Below are 22,951 nucleotides of genomic sequence, written 5' to 3' on the forward strand. Positions count from 1 at the left end.
AAGTCTATATTTTTGGACAATAATGTTGATCCAGGATCATCAAAAGATGTTGATCCAGGAACATGTCTTACTTGGCAAAATCACGGCAACCCTATTCAGTATGGCAGCCGCAGTGGATGGATAGGCCAATAAAACGCGAACTAGCGATCTGAAACATAAGGCAACCAGACGTCCCGTTTTCCCGGGAGTCACAATTCGTTGTCAATTAACAAAGTTAGTGAAGGCGGGATAGGCGGAATCACGCTGATAGAAGTGTTCTCTCTCGTGCGCGCCAGTTCTCATATACAGCGCGCGAACAGTTCTCAGTGCTCAAATACACAGACAACAGTCCAAAAGTTGCTCCTTTTTCACTTCTGTTAAAGGGGTAGTTCACCCAAAAATTAAATGAAAAAAATGAAATTAGTAGTGACTAAAAGTTGACAAAAATGCAATGACTTTTCATCGACTAAAACTATGAAAGAATCAAATGACTAAAATCTGACTAAGACTATTAAGCATTTTCGTCTCAAGACTAAGACTAAATCAAAAATGCCTGCCAAAATTAACACTGCAAAAAAGTGAACATTACACATATTATTGCAATTGCCGCTTCTGTTGCCTTTTATATGTCAGTGGTTGCTAGCTGTCCATCAGCACTGCGGGGGCATTTTGAGGCCTCAGGAGGGGTCGAGGGTTAACTTCTGCTCTTAATGGATCATTTTGGAGGTCCCAGGATGCTCTTTGCTCAGCTATTTGGGCAGTCAAGCAAACAAGGCCCATGTGAAGTGTCAATCCACTTTCCTTTTTTTTTTATAACCATCCAGTGGAAACTGCTAGTTTCTAACACAGCCAAACAGCTGACAGCTTTCTGTGTGGGATACTGCATCTTTACTATGACTGGTTTATGCATTACGACACAAATTACCATGTTATTTGCCGAAATCCATATATTCATGCTATTCTGTATGTTGACTCAAATTCTTGTCTTTCTGGTTATTTTTAAGCACCATGTATGTACAGTTAACTGTTAAGTGTCACAGACAGTCTCGTTCAATGACTATATTTCGTTTGTACTTGAAATAGAGGTGTGAATACGCCTACAAAGGCAAACTAAAGAAAAAAAGAGCATAAACCATTAGCTTACGAGCAAGAACAAATCACTTCTAATAACGTTTATAAAATACCACAAAGTGTACCAGTCGTGCTTCGAGAGGAGAAGAAAAAAAAACAGTAGTGCACAGCAAACTATAGGTCTGAGCTATTTTTAGTACATGCAAAATGGTTTCAAAAACACCTGACATGCGCCAAACACTATTGCAAACACTTGATCATGTACTATGGGATATGTTCAAATGAGCAGATGGGTTACAGAAAGGGTTAAATGTAGAATAGGTACCATCGGTGTAGAAGCTGCCGTGTTGCTTTCTTTCATGGCATTCACTACAGCGCTCACTACACTGTTTTTAGTGTTGTTTGTCTGGGGCTGAAATAGAGAGGACAGATACAACTTCCTTTTCAGAGAGAAGACATTACTAGGGACAAGATCGGAGCCGATCCTCTTATGTCAGTCATGGTTGTTAGAAAACAGATGAATAGCATACGCCAGGAAGATGACTCTACAAAGTCATCCATCATTCAGAGAGAAAGCGACGATTACTAATGAACATTTCATAAAATAGTGTCAAAATTATTATAATAGTCTGATAACTAGATCCCCTCAGGGAACACATGGGTTGTACTACTACAATTTTTTTTTAATAACTTCAGAACGCAAGACACAAAGTACTGCCTTAATGCAGCAATATGGTTTTATTAAAAAAGTGGTGTTTAGTTTAAAACCCATTAATGAAAAGCTCTGGCAGAGATGGGAACCTCAAAAGGGTGCTGGAAAGATTAAAACGTCTCAATCTCCAGGAGAAAATGAGGTATATAAGGAACATCTGTGGTCTTACCTTGACTCCATCTGCCTTTTTGTTGAGTAAACTTTTGCATGCTGTAGGGAACAGAGAAAGACTAAATTACTACATACAGCGTGAGTGGCAAAACTGACAGAATGCTCACATCTGCACATATTTCAAATAAAAACCCATATAAAACAATTAACAAAATGCTGGCTTGCATTCCGTCATTCATTAGCATACAGGGTTTGGGAGGTAATGCTGACTAGCAACATTTTTCACCACAGGAGACATTTCTCAGAGATCTATATATATATCAGTTTAATCCAAAGACATAAAGCTTTGTGAGATGAAGGTAATAGTATTGTATAAATAACTTGCTGCAAATAAAAAAATAAGGAGATTTACTTTAAAGGGGTCATATCTTGAATCAAATTTTCCTTGATCTTTAAGAGAGATCATTGAAATAGTGTACAGTGTAAAAACATTGTAATTTCAAACTCAAGAAACAAACAAGTAGAAACAAGAAGCTTCAGATGTCAAAAGTGGCAAAAGTCACAAAAAGTGACATTTAAGATTCCTATTTTAAGTAAGGTCTCTACAAAAATATTAAGCAGCACAACTGCTTTTCTTAAAGCAACAGCAGCACAAATCAATTCCTGCTTAATTGTAATGCTCAGCAAGTGTGGAAAATTATGAAATTATAGATATCACCTAAATTATGACAAAAAAAGGGGGAAAAAAAGTTTACTAGAATTTTACTAACATAAGATAACCCCAGTGCGGAAGAAGATAATGCAAAATATAACCCATTTAAAATTAACCAATTGCACAAACTTGGAATAAATTGCCCATTTTATTCCATTTTTCACCAATCAGAGAGCAGATAAAGAGAACACATTAATTCTCCATATGCAGCTACAGGTGTAATGAGGGAAAATCATCCCTAATGTATGCAATTGATTTTCCTTTAACTGCAACTGTTATTTCCCAGAGGGCATATTGGAGAGGTCTTGAGTCAGTGTATGAGAAATGGCCCCCGATACACTTCAGAATCCCTCATAGAACAATGAAATGACTTGTGTAAGGCCTGTAAAACCGAAAAAAAAAACTACAGTCGTGGCCAAAAGTTTTGAGAATTACATAAATCAAAAAGTTTGCTGCTAAACTGCTTTTAGATCTTCGTTTCAGTTGTTTCTGTGATGTACTGAAATATAATTACAAGCACTTCATACGTTTCAAAGGCTTTTATCGACAATTACATGACATTTATGCAAAGAGTCATTATTTGCATTGTTGGCCCTTCTTTTTCAGGACCTCTGCAATTTGACTGGGCATGCTCTCAATCAACTTCTGGGCCGAATCCTGACTGATAGCAACCCATTCTTTCATAATCACTTCTTGGAGTTTGTCAGAATTAGTGGGTTTTTGTTTGTCCACCCGCCTCTTGAGGATTGACCACAAGTTCTCAATGGGATTAAGATCTGGGGAGTTTCCAGGCCATGGACCCAAAATTTCAACATTCTGGTCCCCGAGCCACTTATCACTTTTGCCTTATGGCACGGTGCTCCATCGTGCTGGAAAATGCATTGTTCTTCACCAAACTGCTGTTGGATTGTTGGAAGAAGTTGCTGTTGGAGGGTGTTTTGGTACCATTCTTTGTTCATGGCTGTGTTTTTGGGCAGAATTGTGAGTGAGCCCACTCCCTTGGATGAGAAGCAACCCCACACATGAATGGTGTCAGGATGCTTTACTGTTGGCATGACACAGGACTGATGGTAGCGCTCACCTTTTCTTCTCCGGACAAGCCTTTTTCCAGATGCCCCAAACAATCGGAAAGGGGCTTCATCTGAGAATACTTTGCCCCAGTCCTCAGCAGTCCATTCACTATACTTTCTGCAGAAGATCAATCTGTCCCTGGTGTTTTTTTTGGAAAGAAGTTGCTTCTTTGCTGCCCTTCTTGACACCAGGCCATCTTCCAAAAGTCTTCGCCTCACTGTGGGTGCATATGCGCTCACACCTGCCTGCTGCCATTCCTGAGCAAGCTCTGCACTGGTGGCACTCCGATCCCGCAGCTGAATCCTCTTTAGGAGACGATCCTGGCGCTTGCTGGACTTTCTTGGACGCCCTGAAGCCTTCTTTACAAGAATTGAAACTCTTTCCTTGAAGTTCTTGATGATCCTATAAATTGTTGATTTAGGTGCAATCTTAGTAGCCACAATATCCTTGCCTGTGAAGCCATTTTTATGCAACGCAATGATGGCTGCATGCGTTTCTTTGCAGGTAACCATGGTTAACAATGGAAGAACAATGATTTCAAGCATCACCCTCCTTTTAACATGTCAAGTCTGCCATTCTAACCCAATCAGCCTGACATAATGATCTCCAGCCTTGTGCTCATCAACATTCTCACCCGAGTTAACAAGACGATTACTGAAATGATCTTAGCAGGTCCTTTAATGACAGCAATGAAATGCGGTGGAAAGGTTTTTTTGGGATTAAGTTAATTTTCATTGCAAAGAAGGACTATGCAATTCATCTGATCACTCTTCATAACATTCTGGAGTATATGCAAATTGCTATTATAAAAACTTAAGCAGCAACTTTTCCAATTTCCAATATTTATGTAATTCTCAAAACTTTTGGCCACGACTGTGAAAACTCAGCTTTCACATTCGATATTCCCATTTAGCACCTTACCTTCCATAAACAAATGGGAAAAAAAGATGGCAAGGTTAAGAAGAAAACAAAAACCATTACGTAGCAGAGAGGACAAGCTGGACGATAGCAGGCAATGTTTGCATTGCAGGCCTGCTTTCATGCTTCACTAATGATGAGGTGAGAGGTGCTGGTGGTGGATGCAATTCACCTTACAGTCAGCCATGCAGTGCCAATGGGATTAAACCACGAGTCCCATAATGCAATGCACTGATGAAGCTAGACCTCGACTCATTACCATTCCACTGTCTCTCACATATCTAACTATGTCTCATAGGATTCACAGACTGGGACTGGGAAAGCTTAGTCAGCAGTCTTCCGTTATACAGCGTAATAATCAGATGGATTTGGGACCCCAGGACACTGCAGTCATACTGATGCTGAGAGGAAATAAATTATAGAGGAAGAATTCATTTTCAAACAAAGTGCAAAACAGTTACAGTAGCCTTCAGCGATTTAAAGAATATTATTCAAAAAGATCATGTGGCATCCTATTGCAGTTTAAATAACAGGGGTGAACAGATAAATCAAATTCAATGCAATGATTATGTAAATTAATAACTGCATAATGCGTTAAATGCACAATTCTTGAGCTATTTTCCATTATAAATATCCACTAAATCCAAAACAGAAATCTAAACACTTTATCATGTTTTTTTTTCGTCAAATAATTCAATCTTGATTTTCAAATCTCAAATGTTATGATGTGCTGAATGAATAAGTAAAGAATAATAATGGACTCAAAGCCAGATCACATTTTCACACCCCTATTAAATAATGCTCTAGAGTTCAGAAGGTGAAAAGGTCTTTGAGACCGCATATTGAACTAGTAAAATCCATTACGACAGCCATTAAAAGATTCAATACACTTTTAAATCAGAAGTGTGCAAGCAACAAATGATATATTAGAGATTTACAAACATAATTACATGCCTTATCTTCATAACTGATTGGACAGTAAATCTTATCTTGGTCATTCAATGAAAAGCTCTTAAAGAATGAAGAAACATTGATGAAATGTCATTACTGGTTATTGGTTAACATCATACATCAACTGGAGGACTGGTTTTAACAATAGCAGAATATAAAGAGTTATAAACACTTACAGTACTAGTCGAAGCCAAGAACCGATGGAGAGCATTGATTGGACGGCTCAAAAGAACATTAAAGGAATATTCCAGGTTAAATACAACTTTCAACTCTATGAATTGTCCTTCAATTAGTAAAAAAAAAAGAATACAAATGTCTACAGTAATGCCCTGTGATAAATGTGGCCACCAGTTTAGAATCCAGAAATTTTTGAATTTTTTGTAAAATCTTAATGTCAGAACCTCAAAACTTTCAATTTTGTTCAAACAGTGTACAGTGTAGTCAACAGTGCATTTTCCCAGCAGCATCAAGGATTCATACTTTAATAGGAATGTAAACGGACAGTTATTTTAGTGCTCCTCAATCATGTATTTATACATACTGGAGAAATAGAAAGAGAAGACTCTATACTAACTAATAACCACAACAACTGAAACGGTACATTTTCACAGGTTCAGTAATACAGCGGAGGGCTCTTGTTAGGTTTCCATAATCCTGGAGGGACTGAACAGATGCTGCAATTTTTCTTAATTGTTCTCCTTTGACCATTACATACGAAGTATTCTCCCAACACTGACAGCTGCTCAGACGCAGCTTGTTGAAAATGGCAGCTGGCAGACATTTACTAAAACTGACAGACAGATGTCTTACACTTTGGAAAGAGTGAGACAATTCGATTTGATCAGACAACATAACTGGAACCAGAGATCTCCTCTCCACTTTCTCCTGACTCAGAGACACTGTCAACAGTGTTGTCCATCTGCCCTCCAGAGGGCCTCCTTCCCCGCAGACCACCTGGCACTCAGTGGACCCTTGCGCCGGCTATGTGGGGTCTACGACTGGCAGCAAGCCAACCCCGCTCCTGCCCGTCCATGTGGTTAAGCCCCTGCGCTCTTGGCGAGGGGAGAAGGAAGAATGAAAGGAGAGTGGTAGGGCAATGGTGGCTTGGCTAGGCTGCAAGGGTCTGCTTTAGTTGACGACACAGCACACAGATCTAAAAACCTCTATCCCCTCCGAGCCCCTTTATTCTGTCTGAGGCGGAGAGCACAGACACGTGAACGGGGTCCTATATCTGCAGCTAAAGCAGACTTCACTTAAATGCTATTTAACCCAATAGCACAAAACACCAGTAAGCTGATCAGCAGGGAAGGAGGGAGCCAAAGAGGGCTGAAGCAATTCAACCGAGAGGGACAGAGCGAGAGAGAGTAAGAGAGAAAAAAGAGAAAGTCTAATCAAAGAAGGAGCAGCAAAATTTGCATTTTTTACTCCATGCAGACGATAATGCATGCCGGCCGATGGTGGGTCTAATGGTGGCGATCGTTAACATGAATGCAGTGCTGCGATTTGATTGGACTGTTTCGCCCAGAGCTGCTGTGTGTAAATTGAACTGGGGACACTGTTTGCATAGCATATCATAACGACGGATAAATAAATAGACCATTTGAAAGCTGAACAAAAGCTATAATACTTCAAATGTCACTTTAAGAGTCATTCTCAAAACATGGTAATGAACACTGATCAGTCAAGAATTTTTTTTCAAATAATTAAGAAATCCCACTCATATCACTCTATATAACTGAAAACTTTATTAAATAATGTAAAATAGTATCACTTTTAAATATTTTTCTTAAAGCTGAAAAAAGCAGATGCCTAGTACACCACTTCTATTAAATTTACAGTTACAGCAATTTTTTATAAAAAATTTCATAAGTATAATTTACATTGGATTACATATATTATTTTAATAATATGTGAGTTGAGAGGCATTATTTAAAAAATGTAATATAATATAATATGAAAATACAACATTTTTGAGAATGACCCATATCTGTCCTGTAGCATTAACATTTCTTTCATTGATTCGACCCATATTAGAGGACTGAACCAGGGTTAAAAGCTAGCTAGATAATTGTTAAAGTTACATGGTCATATAAAAGCAAAGCAGTATAAAAACATGGCTGAAAAAAATAACATGTACGTTACAATAACAATAACATGACGTGCATGTGAGAGATGGAAATTCAGCAGGCCGTTATCCGTTTAAAAGTGAGATCTTCTCCAAGACTATATAGCAGACGTCCAAATAATTTATACAAGTGATGGCAAGAAAGGCAGGTTTCTTATTGGCTGCATGCTGATTGGGTAGAGCAGAGGGAGGGCGGGGGTTTGGAGGCATAGTGGAGGGGGCTCGCTGGTCCCCCGGGTGGCTATGAGGAGATGCACTCTCACATACCTTCCTGTGCAAGGGCAGCAGTGCTTGTGGTGGGAGCAGCAGGGCTGGTATGCTGCCGGCCCACTATTGGACAGAGAGGCGTTGAGTTGGGAGAAGCTATGGAACTGTGTTCAAACCCTCTACTGAACAAATTACCTTGGTTTATTATAAGGAATCAAGGTCTAGAAAAAAAAAACGACAAGCTAAAGCTTTCAAATCTGCTGTATCACCTGCACAAACCATAAACATCTCCTGTTCAGGAAGTAAACTGATATTAAACTGTAAAGATAGTTACTGATATTCCTTTACTGCCTCAACAGCACAAAGAAATCGAGATTTGAAGCAGAAAAATCCAGAAATTAATACTCCTGTAATCCAGAGCTCTAGATCCCAAGTGAAATCTCTTTCCATTTAATTACTAATCCAGCCATTCGAGATCTTTTTATATAGTGAAAACTGGAGCAAGAGGTTGGCAAAGTTCATCCATGACTTTGCATTTTCCTACCTGATCCCAGGAGAATGAGGGAACTCACCTGAGAAGTTTCTAGAAACCAGCATAGTAGTGAGAATGGCTCCCTGAACAAAGACAGAGTAAAATAGAGTGTTTAGTCCATGGCAACAGAACTTTCAGCACTAATTACCCAAGGGAAGGAGACTGGAGTTAGTCTAAGGGCCCTTCAAACACATGCTGTACCTTGAGTTTCCTGCGAGCGTTGAACTTGCGCAAACACTCCACGGTCTCTTGGCGATGCATCATGGATGCCACTGTGGACCGTTGCTGAAATGAGCAAATGCAAGACAGAGAAAAATATTGCACATCAGCATTATTTAAGTATTTGATCCAATTAAAGGGGTCTTTCATTATTTATCCACCCTCAACTGGTCCTGTATAACTTTCTTGTATGGAACACTAAATAACACTTAATAATGTACTTGTCACCATTAAATGAATTGTGAGTTTGCCGTTTTTAAGAAGGATGCAGTAATATCATAAAAGTAGTCTATACAAGTTATTCCAAGTTTTCTGAAGTCATACAATAATCTTATGCAAGCTAAAATAGGTATTTAAGTTATTCATTCATAATCTATCCATTGATTCATGAACAAATCATTCAACCAGTGCATTCGAAATAAAAAAAATTTTAATGATAAAATCATACTTCGCTAAATCTTTAAAATTCAGACAACAGAACACAAGTTGTATGGACCATATTTATGGTGTTTTATTAGGGCTGCACAATAATAGTTAAACTGATAATCATGATTACTTTGATCAAATATTCTAATCGTGACAATTGTTTTCATTTTAGAAATTTTTTGTTTTACATTTCACCCCGAGTGGGGGAATTAAACTCTTGTAATCTGGCAACCCCTGGAGTCTAGTTATCAATGCAAGTTACTGGAAATGTCAAATGAAAAAAATAAAAATGTTTTTAGGATAAGTATTGGGCAGATCTTGCAGATGATGATGCTTAATTAACCAAGAAAAGCAGAAATAATAATGCATAAAATGTGATCAATCGTGCAGCCCCCGTGCTTCTGCACTGTTTTTGAAGCTTGAAATCTCCCGATTCACTGCAGTTGTAAAATAAGGAGCATCCGGCACTTTACTCCGAAGTCTAAGTAAATAACAACAATTTTCATACTGAATGCACTATTCCTTATTTGGAACCGATTCTGAGAGCACAAATTATGTGAATGTGAAAGCTTCATTTCATATTAAACTCAAAGAGCGCTCAGATTCCCCCAGTAGATTTTTCTTGCTTGGAGCTTGTGGAAAATATAGAGATAACTTACGCAGACCCATGGGTGCTTGAGGGCCTGCTCTGCGGTGATCCTCTTAGCTGGGTTGATGGTCAGCATTTGGTTGATGAGGTTCTTGGCCTCAGGGGTGACCGTGTCCCACTCCGGAGAAGGAAACTGTGAGGGCAAGAATCATGAGCGAGCGTTAGATATGCAATCTAAATGCAGGAGCAAGCCTAGAGAGCTTTTCACACCACACATACAGAGCGGTCAGCACCGGGGCCTAATGAAATTAAACGCATCTCAAGGCAGCGTACAGGATCCAATGAGTCACGGCAGTCAGTCCTCGTATTGTCGGCCTATTCGGCACGGCTGGTGCTTGAAACATGTTGCTTGCGCATTTCACACCTCATAGCTTCATTGCAGCCCATAACTAGAGAAAATTGCAGTTGTAATTAGCCAATAAAAAGCTGTGTCTGTATCCGTGTTGAATGTGTGTCACACTTCCTCATTGTACCAGATCTTTATGTGGCCGTTACAAATTCTCTGTCTGTTCCAAGAAAACCTTGGGCAGGTTCCAGGAAGTATAATTTGTTTTGCGCATCAAGCTGTGTTGCATCAGCTAAAACGAGCATGTGGATTGTACTTAGAAACACCGCATGTGCTCGTAAGTCCTTACACACACTGATTCAGCAGCGCTTTTAACTCAGGGCACTGTTGATAGATGCCATGGGTGGAGCATTTGCACCGCTGTGGGCTGCTTCAGCAAGAAAGGCCACTCAGGATTGCGGATGGCACATCCAAACGTGAACATGACCAGAAGGCGCAGTGACAGACGCTGGTAACGGATGATGAAGCACAACTCTACACCTCATCAATTGCTGTCACATGACGGAAGGTTACTAGGGTACAAAACAAAGAAGCGAGTTCACCGCGAGGTTTCCCAAGTTGATTCTTAAAGTATATATTGTGCGTCAATAGCAATGTGCCAGCCTGTCGAGATTTGGAATAAGATTTATGCTTTGGTAGATATATTAACACTGCTGTTGAGCAGAGACTGCTTTTTACTATTTACATCTAAAAAAAAAAATTAAGAAAAAAAGTCAACAAGAAGGAATCATCCAATTAAAAATTAGTAATTAAGTAATTAATTCTTAGTAATTAGTACACACTATATCCACACAGACTTTTATTTTGGAAGCAATTAATTGCAATTAATCAGTTTTACCTCCCTAAGGGACAGTTAAAGCATTTTTCATGTTACCAAAGACTTTTATTTCAAATAAATGTTGTTCTTCTGAACTTTGTATTTATCAAAGAAATTTGAAAAGATGTTAGTGTTTTTTTTTTTACCAAATAATAAGCAGAACAACTGTTTATAACACATTTGACATTGACAACTGTGATATAATGACTGCAAAAAAATTCTGCTTTGCCATAAGAATAAATTCAATTTTAAATTTATTAAAATAGAAAGCAGCTATTTTAAATTTTAATATTACTTATTGTTTTTGTGCTGCTTATTATTCATGATTCATCATATTTCTTTTTCTTTAATTTCCAAATACTAAGAGAAAATAATCAAATGAGATGAAAAAACCCATTATTCATCATTATTATTCCCCATTACATTTAATATACTGTCTAAACCAAGGATCTTAAACAGTTCCTGGTTCAGTTAACAGTTTCTTTCCTAAATTAAAGCATATTAAGTATGATATACATATAATGTCCAACTATATGATTCTGAGCATGAATATTAATCATTTTAATGCCTTTGCATCATAAGAAAGTATGAAAATACATTAATATGGACCTATAAGCATTTTGAGTGGTCCCTGTTACGATACTCCTTCCACAGAAGGGTCCTTGACCTGTGAACCATTTTGTGGTTGAATTTTCAGCAAAAACAACTACATTGTGATAAAGGATTGATCATATTCTCCATCTGAAGTGAACTGAGCTGAACCACCAAATCCATCTAACAGTGTAACATGCATGCACTCACAGTTACATCATCTCGTCCCTTTTATTTGTCCATTAATTTGAATGGAATGAGTGTCTCTCTGGGGCAGTTACTCACTCCATGTCCTGCCACATACATCGGGTGTGATACTGTGATGCAAGAGATGGACAATTCCTAAATACGCACACACGTACGCAAGCAAACAAGCACTTACACTCCGGGAGAAGAGGAAGTTGTTTCTAAGCAAAGCTCATCTCTCTGCAATGCGTCAGGGAGGGCCTGACATAATCAATAACAGTACCAGTAGCTCTAAATCGCACCCAATCAGAAATTAAACAGGCAGTTGGATCACAGTGTGTGTTGCAGAGACCATGCGACGTCTGTTGTAATCAAATCCTGCAGGAAAAATTGAGCAATAAGCTGAAATTTTAACTGAAAAAATAAATAAATAATTATAATTTACAAAATCATATAAATTTTCATCTCACTGTCATTTTTTACTTTATTTCTGTTCATGTTATTTAAATCTTCTACCCCTCTTGCCCTATTATTGCCATTAGCTTAAATAGACTCATTTGTGACACTGGACCACAAAACCAAGTCGCTGGGGTATATTTTTAGCAATAGCCAAAAATACATTGTATGGGTAAAAATTATCGATTTTTCTTTTATGCCAAAAATCATCAGGATATTAAGTAAAGCTCATATTCCATTAAGATATTTTGTAAATTTCCTACCACAAATATATTAAAACTTAAGTTTTGATAAGTAATATGCATTGCTAAGAACTTTAAACAACTTTAAAGGTGATTTTTTTCAGTATTTCGATCCTGCTAAACACTTTCTTTATTCCACTCCTCTCGTGTTAATATTGAAATATTCGCCAAGGAACAATCAGGTAAGATGACATATCATTAGAACAGCCTCTATCTGTACCGTTTTGACTTTGCTCGCTGCTTTGCTATTATTCTCGTCCACTGACTCGTTCACTAAGCTGAACAGCAAATCAGAGTTCCCTCTTTCACAGAGGGCCCGACGCCGATTCAACATGTCGAATCGGCAGAAGAAAAGCCGACGAGGACCAATTTCAGCCGACGGAGCGGAACACACTGAGGAAACTTAGTTGGCCGACGCACAAAAACTGCCCAACGGCCGACCGTCGGCTTGGTGTGTTCCAGGCTTTAGAGAGAGTGGCTCCATCAGAGGACAGCTGTACTTACATCATAAGCTCCAGCCTTGATCTGCTGGTATAACTTGTGTTGATCTTCATCCCAAAATGGAGGATAGCCCACTAATAGAATGTACAAGATTACACCTGTGAAGGAAAGAAAGAGAAAAGTATTCTGATTGGCTGACAAAAACAATATTAGATTCCTACTGACTGATAGAAAGTGTTTATTATTTTTTATTTTTTTCACATACAGTAAAATATCACTGAATTGTATGTAGGCATGTCTCGGTATACGGTATACGGTATTATCACGATACTGAAATTTAGTTGCAAAAAATGTTGTAAAAGTATAACCGTTTAATAACATTTTTCTTAAAACAAAAAGAACTGAACATTTAAATACAATAAATCAATACACAAAAAATAAAGTAAAACATTTCACACAGGTTAGAGTGCAAAATAATTATAAAGACAAATAGGTAACACTTTATAGTGCAATCTCAAGTTAATCTTAGTTAATCCATCAATATTATATGATAAGCAACAGCTACATTTGCTACAGAAGTTATTAATCTTTGATAAAAAAAAAATACAACTTAGTTCATGTCAGCTCGGGTTTATTAAATAACACAGTAGCAACTTTTGATTTTAACAGCATGTTATTAAATATTTTAATGTTTGGAAGAATTTTTCAATGGCAGTTTAACTAATGAATTAACTAATGGAGCCTTAATGTAAAGTGTGACCCAACAATGAATCAAAACCTTTTCAATTAGTATCTAAGGGCATGTTGTTGTCCAGAATAAAATGTACAAAAAGTCTGCAAATAAATAGCCTATTAAGTCGCTGTGAAGAACACTGTAGCGAATACAAAAGCGCAGCTGCTTTGTTTCAGGGGTTTCGGGGGAAAGGCTGCATTTCTGCTGTTGAGCGCCATCTGCTGTCAGAGAGTAAATGTGCTTTCATTCAGTGGCTCTCCTTCACGCGTTCCGCCGTACGCTTCTCCTGTGCTTGTTTACATCAGAGTGTGCATGCATCTTTTTTGACGGAGCATACAGCGGTGTTGTGCATTGTGACCAGTTGATGTGAAAATAATTGTTCATGGTATTTTGAAGTGCCCACCATATCGTGCATATTCATTATCGTGATTTCTCCCATTACTGAATACCAACACTAGTCTAGTCGTGTGTGTATAATTAAAATACATTATGCTTCATAAAGAAGCATATATTTAAGTCCAAATGTTAATTTGTTTTGTAATAATGTTTTACATAAAACCCCAACCCTGTTAACTAGTACCGTACCTAATCATCTTCTTGTTCATGTGAAACTTGCAGCCTTAACCTGACTGACGTCCTTGTTTCAAGCGATAGTTAAGTGCTTCACTCAATATTTGCTTCAAAAAGCATGTATTCCAAAAGACTGTGTTGACAAACAGGTCTACCGTACATTTAAACCCTATTTTCTGCCCAGTTCAGCAGTAAAGACAGGCTTGGTGCCGAAACTCTACTCAGCACTGCACTGCCAACTTGAGCAGCATGAATACTGCAACCTGTTAATACAGCAAGCAGAATGAATATGCAAGAGGTCTAATGATTAAAGACCCTGTTGAAAACTCACCACAGGCCCAGATGTCCACAGGTTTGCCGTAGGGATCCTTTCTCAACACCTCTGGAGACAGGTAGCCAGGTGTGCCAGCAAAACCTGTAACAAAAACAGGTTGAAGTGACCATTCTGTACTCTGAGAATAAGATTAAGTGGATTCAAACCACAGGCGCCTTTAGGCAAAGTAGCTCAGCCAATTAATATTCACTGCAATGCTAATAATTCCAAGCAGGTGGATAGTATGATAGATGGATTTTTCCATAGGCCAGAACCATTTAGAGCCAAAATGGTGACGTGCCAAGATGGCTGCCTCCTTCCAGCACTGGCAAGACTGAAGCGGGCTGGAAACATGTTGATTTTAAAAAGCTGTGGTAACATACTGTAGCTTGTATACAACACTTATTCCTACCCTCAAGGCTTTGCTCTTCACAAAACTCAGCATACTTCTGTTAAAACCAAATTACCTATTTAAAACTAAAGAAAGATACTTGATTAGCACTAAAGCAACAGTTATCTCATGGCAGCAGAAATTAGCAGCCGCCAGTAGGGGGCCACAAGGCCCGAAAAAACCCTGCCTGACGGTTTTATCCAGTAGAGACAGCTCAACTGTCTTTCACACACGGACAGGAATGACTGTTAAAGTGAAACATGAAATGGGCTAAGATTGGCATTTGGCAGAGCCTGAAAATAAGCCTTTACAGCCATCCCAATGCATTTCAGACCAGAGGTAATGGAGTGGGAAATGCAGCAAAACCTTTTAAGATAAACTTAAAGCACATTACAAGAGGGAATCAGTACAGTTGTGAGGGGGAAAATCCTGTCAAATCTAAAGCAACAGTAGTAAAAATGCAAAAATGTGTGCAAAGTTGAAAAAGTATTCACAAATGGTCAAAACCACCCACAACATCCTAGCATAATGGGGACAAGCACCACATTTAAAACATGTTGTTCTTTACCAAACCAGGCCTGCTGATCTCCCTGCACCTCGATGGCCAGGCCAAAATCAGCCAGTTTCACTGCCGCTCCTTTCATCTTACTGGCCAACAGCAAGTTCTCGGGCTGAGGAGGAAAACAGAGGAAGCCTTTAACAATCACAAACATTTCAAATGGACTGAAAACAGAGGTTAAAAGATCCTTTAGAATTGACATTGCCCAGCGTGTGGTCAAAGCTGGATATTTTACTGGTAATGAATGTTAAATCTAATGGAATGTTTACACAGACCGCAATTTGTAGCATCAAAGCAACTAAACACCACTTTTTGAGCAAATTCAAAAAAATAAAATCTAGCAATATCCCCAAAAAAGTTGATAAATTTAAGTTCATGCAGTGTGTAGCTACATGGTATGGCGACTACCAATTTACTTGTCTAATAAAGGTTTTCATTAATTATCATTAAAAAAAACTAATAATAATTTGTGTTCATTAAAATAAAGTTATTACAACAAAAACATTTTAGCTGAAATAATTAGGGATGTCCCAATACCACTTTTTCACTTCCGATGCCACAGCTTTGGCTATTTGCCGATTGCGATATCAATCCGATATTTTTATTTTATTCTTGAATAAAATAATAATATAATAATATATTATATATAATATATAATATATTAATAAAAATAATAATAATAAAATAAATGGAAACACTTTGCTCAATAAGCCACCTAAAAACATAAAAATCTTTGTCATTATTTTATCTTTGTTATTAAAAAAAAAATAGAACAAAGACACACATTACAAATACACAACGCACAAATAAAAATAAACTGTGTTTTGCAGGTTCAATAGTATTAAGCATTAGCATTCAAAAAATTGAATGAACAAGTAAAAATAAAACAATGATTCTTTACAAATTAAAAGTGTACCTAGACAGTTGCCTATGGCTATGATTTTACTAATACAATTTTATAGTCTCAAGCATTCAGAAATGACACACAAGAAAATTTTACTTCAATAAAAACAAGGATAATTTTTGTAAGGGTTGTGATGTCCAAATGTTTTTTTGAAGAAATTATAGAGGCTAGTATTTCTAATCGCAAAAAGGTGGCCAAAAATGATAGATTAAATGGAGATTTGAATTTAATGAATTAATCGGAACATTGAAACTCTAAGAGGATATTAAGGCAGATGTATTATCACCGCATTAAAACACATAACTTAATGTTATCAAAATCCAAAAAAAACATTAACAGGATTATAAAAGTACCTAAAAGTGATGCACAGACCTCATCTTGGGCTTTTTTCTTTTCCTTATCTCGGCGCCGGACTACTGTTGTCTTTTCCCAGGCAAAGTTGTCCATCAGTTATGATCATTTGCAGTCAGCTGACAGTCGCAAACGCATTTTATATTATTGTTTAAATGTTTATTTACATATACATTGATATACATATAAAACAAAAGTTTTTTTTTTTTGAGCAACTAGGATGGTGCCCCGCTGGGAGTTGGTGCCCTACTGCGTACTCTTATTGCGTACTCTAAATACCTATGTCTATGGTACTGGATATGTCAGCTGTCGCAGTATATTCATTTCGTGGCGCCAGAACTGCAGCTGATAGAATGTGAGCTGCAGCATGATACGATATTTCTTCAAAAGCAGATAGTGGAGACATTTTTATTGTCCACGATGAAAAATATTCATATCGCGCACCCCTTCCCTCAGAAGAAATCACAGACCGAGGGCAGACCGAACGGCATGGGCACTTTAGCGTCAGACCACAAGGGGCAGGGGTTTCCCATGGTTTGTGTTGGATAGGTATTGGATCATATATTTTTCTCCTCTCCAATCTCGCGTTCTGGGCCTGTATCTATCTGCAACTGTTCATAGAACACTGGCGTTGGTACAGGCGTTGGTACAGTTTATGTTTTTGAAAGAAGTCTCTTAAGCTCACCAAGACTGCATTTATTTGATCAGTAAAACAGTAATACTGTGATATTGTTTAAATATCATTACAGTTAAAAATTTAAAGAATTTTCAGCATCATCACTCAGCGTCACATGATCCTTCAGAAATCACTGAAATATGCTGCTTTGGTGCTCAAGAAATGTTATTTAAAAACAGTTGTGCTGCTTCATTTTGTAGAAACCATGATACATTCTAATTTTATTTTCATTTTTCTTCTTATTTTTTTTATTTATTTGGAATATGACTGAGACAATAAGACAGAAAAAGTAACACCTACAAAATCAACAATACAGACACTTTGCTACACTGTCAGTGCGAACCCTCTTTTTAAAAAGCAGATGAACATGTGATTTCTCTATACTGGCCAGACCTGCTCAGTAGGATATGACAGATTTTGCGAGTCAAAGATCGCTCCACAGGTAATTGAGTTCATACATGGCTTAAAGGTTAAGCACAACTGAATTGTGTTTGCTTTACTACCACATTTACGCTGAGCAAATATTAGGGTGGATTTCCTGCGGTTTTGTCAGTGCTCCAAATTTTAAATCAAACAAACATTCATTAATATCCAAGAGCTTCAAGTACAAAACCAAGTTGAGAACCCCAGAAAGATATATTAGGCACAATGGAGGACTTTCGCACTAAAATATGGGCTGGAAAAGTCGATTTCCCCTCCTTTCTCGAATACACAACTCAATAAGCTTGATTTATTAGCTGTCGCACATATATCTTCTCAATGCACAGAGTTCATCCTCGAATTCTACATTCAAGCACAGAATTCAAATGCAATCCTATATGAGGATGCTGGGAAATTTATGCCCATAGGTGTGAATCTCTCACTCTCCCTCGTTAAATGCACAGACTACAAATGAGGAATGGTGAGACTCGCGTGACCCCTCCCACATCCCTCCGTCTCTCAGGCTATACCAGCAACAGTTGTCGTATCACGTTCCTTGCTATGGCAACCAGCCTGGGCACATCTCTGCTGCTCAGCATTGGGCTCACATACACATGGGGGAGGGCAGTGGATGTGACTAACGCACAATAAGAGGACATGATAAAACAGTGTCTATGCGTTATCAAAGACATGCCACAGTCAAGACAACAACAATTCATTTCATACATTCACATGCACTGAGACACAAAGGCAAAGTGTTTGATGTTTATGCATGTACTTAATTCATATGGTAATATAATGAATTACTGAGGTCCCTGTTATATTTTCTGGTGAAAAACATAAATAAGAGGTATAAATGAAGATGATGGCTAAAATATTAAAATTCATGGATGTATATTTACGGAGTAATCCACTATTTTTGAGGGGGGTCAAAATGACAATTTTCACCTGAGATAACCATTTAAATTTTGTGGTTTTTTAAGTTATCTTTTGGCATCTTTATTTTTAAGGCCCTACACTGTTCATTTCCAGAGATAGAGGGTTTTCAGTATGGCTCCTTTAGTAAACCGTTCACATTTTCAGTGGTCAAAAAACAAATTTGAATCAATTTGCATTCTGCTGATTCTGCTATTTATATATATATATATATATATATATATATATATATATATTTTAAGTGCTACTATGAACCTTTAAGATATCAAAAGTGACCCTTTAGGTACAACCATGCATCTTTTGAAAAGGTACTGCCCCAATGACAGCTTTTGTACCTTTACTTCTGTGAGTGTGTACAAAAAAATTGATTACTTAATAAATATAGATCCATGACATTTAATATTTTTCCTTTCTTGAAAAAAAAAATTGAGCTGGGGAAGTTTCTCAAATTGTGTTGATTTGACATGTAGTGACCCAAAAGCCTTTGTAGCAAGTATGAAATTAAACGGAAATGAAATAGCAGAAGTATGTACTACAGTGGCGTAACTGCTTTGAAAAGTAGTGGGGACACAGACTTGATTTGCTAGTTTTTTTAATTTAATAACCTAGTTTACAAGGGAACTGGGTTTAGAGTTGGAAAAACTGAATTTTTGCTTTTAAAAAAAAAACATTGTTGTACCGTACCAGGGATGGTGCCACAGAATTTTGACCGCAGGTGCTGAGGGGGTGCTAGATCATTGACAGGGGTGCTGGGCAATTCTTCCCACCGGTCACTCTTTTGAGACTAACTTTCTCAGTTGGTCGCATGAGCAAGGATTTTTTTTTTCTACATCATGCTGTTAATCAATGGATGCTGATTAACTTTTATCATAGTTTATAGTTGGATGGAAACAAAAGTGGTTAACATTCACCCCATTCTTTTTCATCAGTAGTACTATTTAAGATTAAAATGTTGTGAATGGGAGTTCCTCTTTTGCTATGTTATAAGCTTTATCTATGCCAGTGACGGTGCTTCCATGCTGTTGTTGTTTTTTCCCCCCACAGGAATACCAACGTTCACCTTCTCTGGTTCTCTGGTTTAAAGACACGTCCAAGTGGAGATGGCGAGTCAGTGTCGACATTCGGCAACCTCATCTTTGCACCTGACACTGACTCAGAAAGCACTAGCTTATTAATAAATAATTAAAATGTCTTCTTTTCCCCCAACATGTTCATAATCACTTTGCCAGTGCTGAGGCAATTGCTTTATATGCAAACTTGAGCGCAGAATGTCTAAAAGTGCTTAAAGTATGGTTAATATATTATTATATAAATCAATCTAATATAACTTGCTAGAAAAAATTTAACTGACTAGAAAAATCTTAAGTTGAGGCCAGGCCTACTTAGCACAAGTAAGCGATCCATTTTTTAAATAAAATGCTATAGGCCTAATGATATTACGAAAAGTGCGACAGCTGCAAATCACGTCGTTATTGCACTGCACGAGTTATGCATGCGTAAGGAGTCAAATGGGATAGGAGTCATCACCCTAATTAGATTATGAAGAATGATTTGTTGATCTTATTTTTCCTTTAGTACATACCCGCAAGACATTTTTCAATTATGCGGTAGGGACTATATCGACCCTGGCAAAAAGTGGTGGGGACATGTCCCACCCATCCCACACACAAAGTAAACCCATGATGTACTACCATGTACTTTCATTGACTTGCAAAACCTCAGAAGCAGGCCGGTTGCCATGTGTGTAGTTGTTGTGACAGGCTCTCGCTCACCTTAAGGTCTCTGTGCACGATGTCATGCTGGTGAATATGATGGACACTCTCCAGGATCTGATTGATGCACTGGCTGAAAAACAGAATAATAATAAATCAATCAGTGGCAGAGAAAGATCGTAAGGATAAATGAGGGGGTGAGATAAGGCTAAATATTGATTTTAACCATTTATTTGTACTGTATACAAAAGTCAGTTTCCTTATATTTACCCTCTTTATACTTCATTTCTGAAAGGTGCCATTTTCCACAAGTTATATGGAGTAATTTAATAGTTTGTGTGTGTGTGTTCTTCTGAGAACCTGACAGCCCCTTGTTTATGCTCTCTTCATATGTAAAAAAAAAAAAAAAAAAAAAAAAAAAAAAAAAAAAAAAAATAGCCATGTGGGTAGCTGTAGGGAACAACATTTTCATTTTTGGGTGAACAACACCTTTGAAAATACACTATATTTAAAGAGTATTCTGCAGTGGATAGCAGATATAATACAGTGCATATTAAAACAGCCATTCATAAAATTGCCAAATGAGAAAATCATATTAAAGTATATTACCGAAAATCAGTTATACAGTCTTATATTATGCAGTAATTTGATAAATAAAGTCTGTAATTCGAATTCCTTAATTAAAATAAAGGCTTGATTAAAATGAATTGATTACAGTAAAGTTAATCGACAGCATCGGCTGGACAATTCAATTAAGCAATTAAATTAAACACCGTGACTGGAAAATTTACGCTACATACGAATGTACCACTGCTACTTTATCAGACAGACAGGGGTCAAGTGTAATGTGACTGAGGCACATAAGGTGAGCTGAGCAGCGGATTGTGGGATAGCTGGGGTGGGCGTTACTCTTGGAAAAACACCTCACCCTCAGACAGGTACACACAGATGCACACGCATCAGCTCATCCCTCTTAAAGCTGTAATCCTAACCAGGACAGATGAACCAGAATGTGTGTGTGTGTGTGTGTGTGCTCTTGTTTTTGTGACATATCAGGACTCAACTCTGTATAATGACATTGGTATGACACAGGTATTACAAGGAGAGGGTGAATTACGAGGACATAACCCGTGTCCCCATTTTTCAAAACGCTTATAAATCATACAGAATGAGTTTTTTTGAGAAAGTAAAAATGCACAAAGTTTCCTGTGAGGGTTACGGTTGGTGTAGGGCCATAGAATATACAGTTTGTACAGTATAAAAACCATTTCGCCTATGGGATGTCCCCACTTTTCACAAAAACAAACGTGTGTGTCTGTGTGTGTGTGTGTGTGTGTGTGTGTGTGTGTGTGTGTGTGTGTGTGTGTCTGTGTTTGAGTGTTGCTGTGGTGTCATGCTACTTTATAGATAATGTGAAATTATGCATGACTTCTTTTAGATCCTTATTGGATTTATTCTGAGGAAATGGCACAGATGACGGTTGGGACATGAATGCGTACATCAGTTGAACCCTGAATCAACAAACAGAACTAAAAAATATTGCTACAAGTATGACTGCATCATAATATTTGCTGTTAATAATGTTCATCGTCTGGCTGACTACGTCTTGTATTAATTTTTCTGAAAAATCCTGTCATACACGCACAAACTGACAGTCACCACTTATAAGCTACTACTAAATATTGTAGAAAAGTAATTTTCTGTAAAGTTGCTTTGTAATGATTTGTATCGTAAAAAGCCTATACAAAAACTTGAATTGAATTGAATCAGACTTCTCGACAATTTAATTGATAAAATAACAATTTAATTTAGAATAATATTTAAACAATAAATTATATATTATATTGCATTATATTAATTTGGCATTTTCTGTGTATTTAAATTGCTATATAAATAATTACTAAGCTGTCTATCTGTTTTGCTGTATTAATATAATAATATAATATATAAAAAATATTACCATAGTAATTATTTTATATTATATTAACTTGGCCCATGCAGACTCATTCCACGTACATCTCAAATTTCCAATTTGCTATTTAAATTATTATACTAAGCTATATAATATAATGTATTTATATATATATTATATATAAATGTTTTAAAACAGGCAAAATATATGCAAAGATATATTATATTATATTATATTATATTATATTATATTATATTATATTATATTATATTATATTATATTATATTATATTATATTATATTATATTATATTATATTATGTTATATTATATTATATTATATTATATTATAATGAGAATTATATTAATTCCAGTGACAAGCAACTTGTCATTTTACAATGCCTTGTTAGGACATGTCACAAGGAACGAGTGAGTGAAAATGGAGTATATGAGATAAGAAAGTAGACTGGCAAAGACTGTAGAGTATATTAATGTTACAAAAGAACACAGAAGCTATTTGCCCAAATTTGGTTACATTTCAAGCCCAGCATTCCATTTGCAGGACAGCACAAATCCCACTGGACACAAAAGACCTGTCTCTCTCTATCTCACACACATATAGTACATGTACATACACACACAAATAAGACAGCTGATCTCTTTATAAAACACCTCTCTTCCCACTCACCCTCTTTTTATCGGTCTTTACTGATG

At 37.1% G+C, this 22,951-nt stretch overlaps 1 protein-coding gene across 15 annotated transcripts in view; it reads right to left on the reverse strand.

Annotated features, from left to right (window-relative positions):
- LOC132122428 (calcium/calmodulin-dependent protein kinase type II subunit gamma-like) overlaps window positions 1-22,951 on the reverse strand; it is a 75,673-nt gene that overhangs the window by 8,219 nt on the left and 44,503 nt on the right. For 6 of the 15 annotated variants that reach the window (XM_059532679.1, XM_059532678.1, XM_059532685.1 and 3 more), the window contains exons 6-15: window positions 20,388-20,460; window positions 15,338-15,440; window positions 14,397-14,480; window positions 12,826-12,920; window positions 9,694-9,816; window positions 8,591-8,674; window positions 8,430-8,472; window positions 7,918-7,980; window positions 1,932-1,972; window positions 1,376-1,462 (exon numbers count right to left, since the gene is read on the reverse strand). In XM_059532679.1, coding sequence (XP_059388662.1) covers window positions 1,376-1,462; window positions 1,932-1,972; window positions 7,918-7,980; window positions 8,430-8,472; window positions 8,591-8,674; window positions 9,694-9,816; window positions 12,826-12,920; window positions 14,397-14,480; window positions 15,338-15,440; window positions 20,388-20,460 — 796 coding nt within the window. The remainder of the gene's footprint in view (window positions 1-1,375; window positions 1,463-1,931; window positions 1,973-7,917; window positions 7,981-8,429; window positions 8,473-8,590; window positions 8,675-9,693; window positions 9,817-12,825; window positions 12,921-14,396; window positions 14,481-15,337; window positions 15,441-20,387; window positions 20,461-22,951) is intronic. The other 9 variants (XM_059532682.1, XM_059532681.1, XM_059532691.1 and 6 more) reach the window with 3 other exon arrangements.

The sequence above is a fragment of the Carassius carassius genome, chromosome 40 (assembly GCF_963082965.1).
Source record: "Carassius carassius chromosome 40, fCarCar2.1, whole genome shotgun sequence".
Taxonomy (NCBI): Eukaryota; Metazoa; Chordata; class Actinopteri; order Cypriniformes; family Cyprinidae; genus Carassius; species Carassius carassius.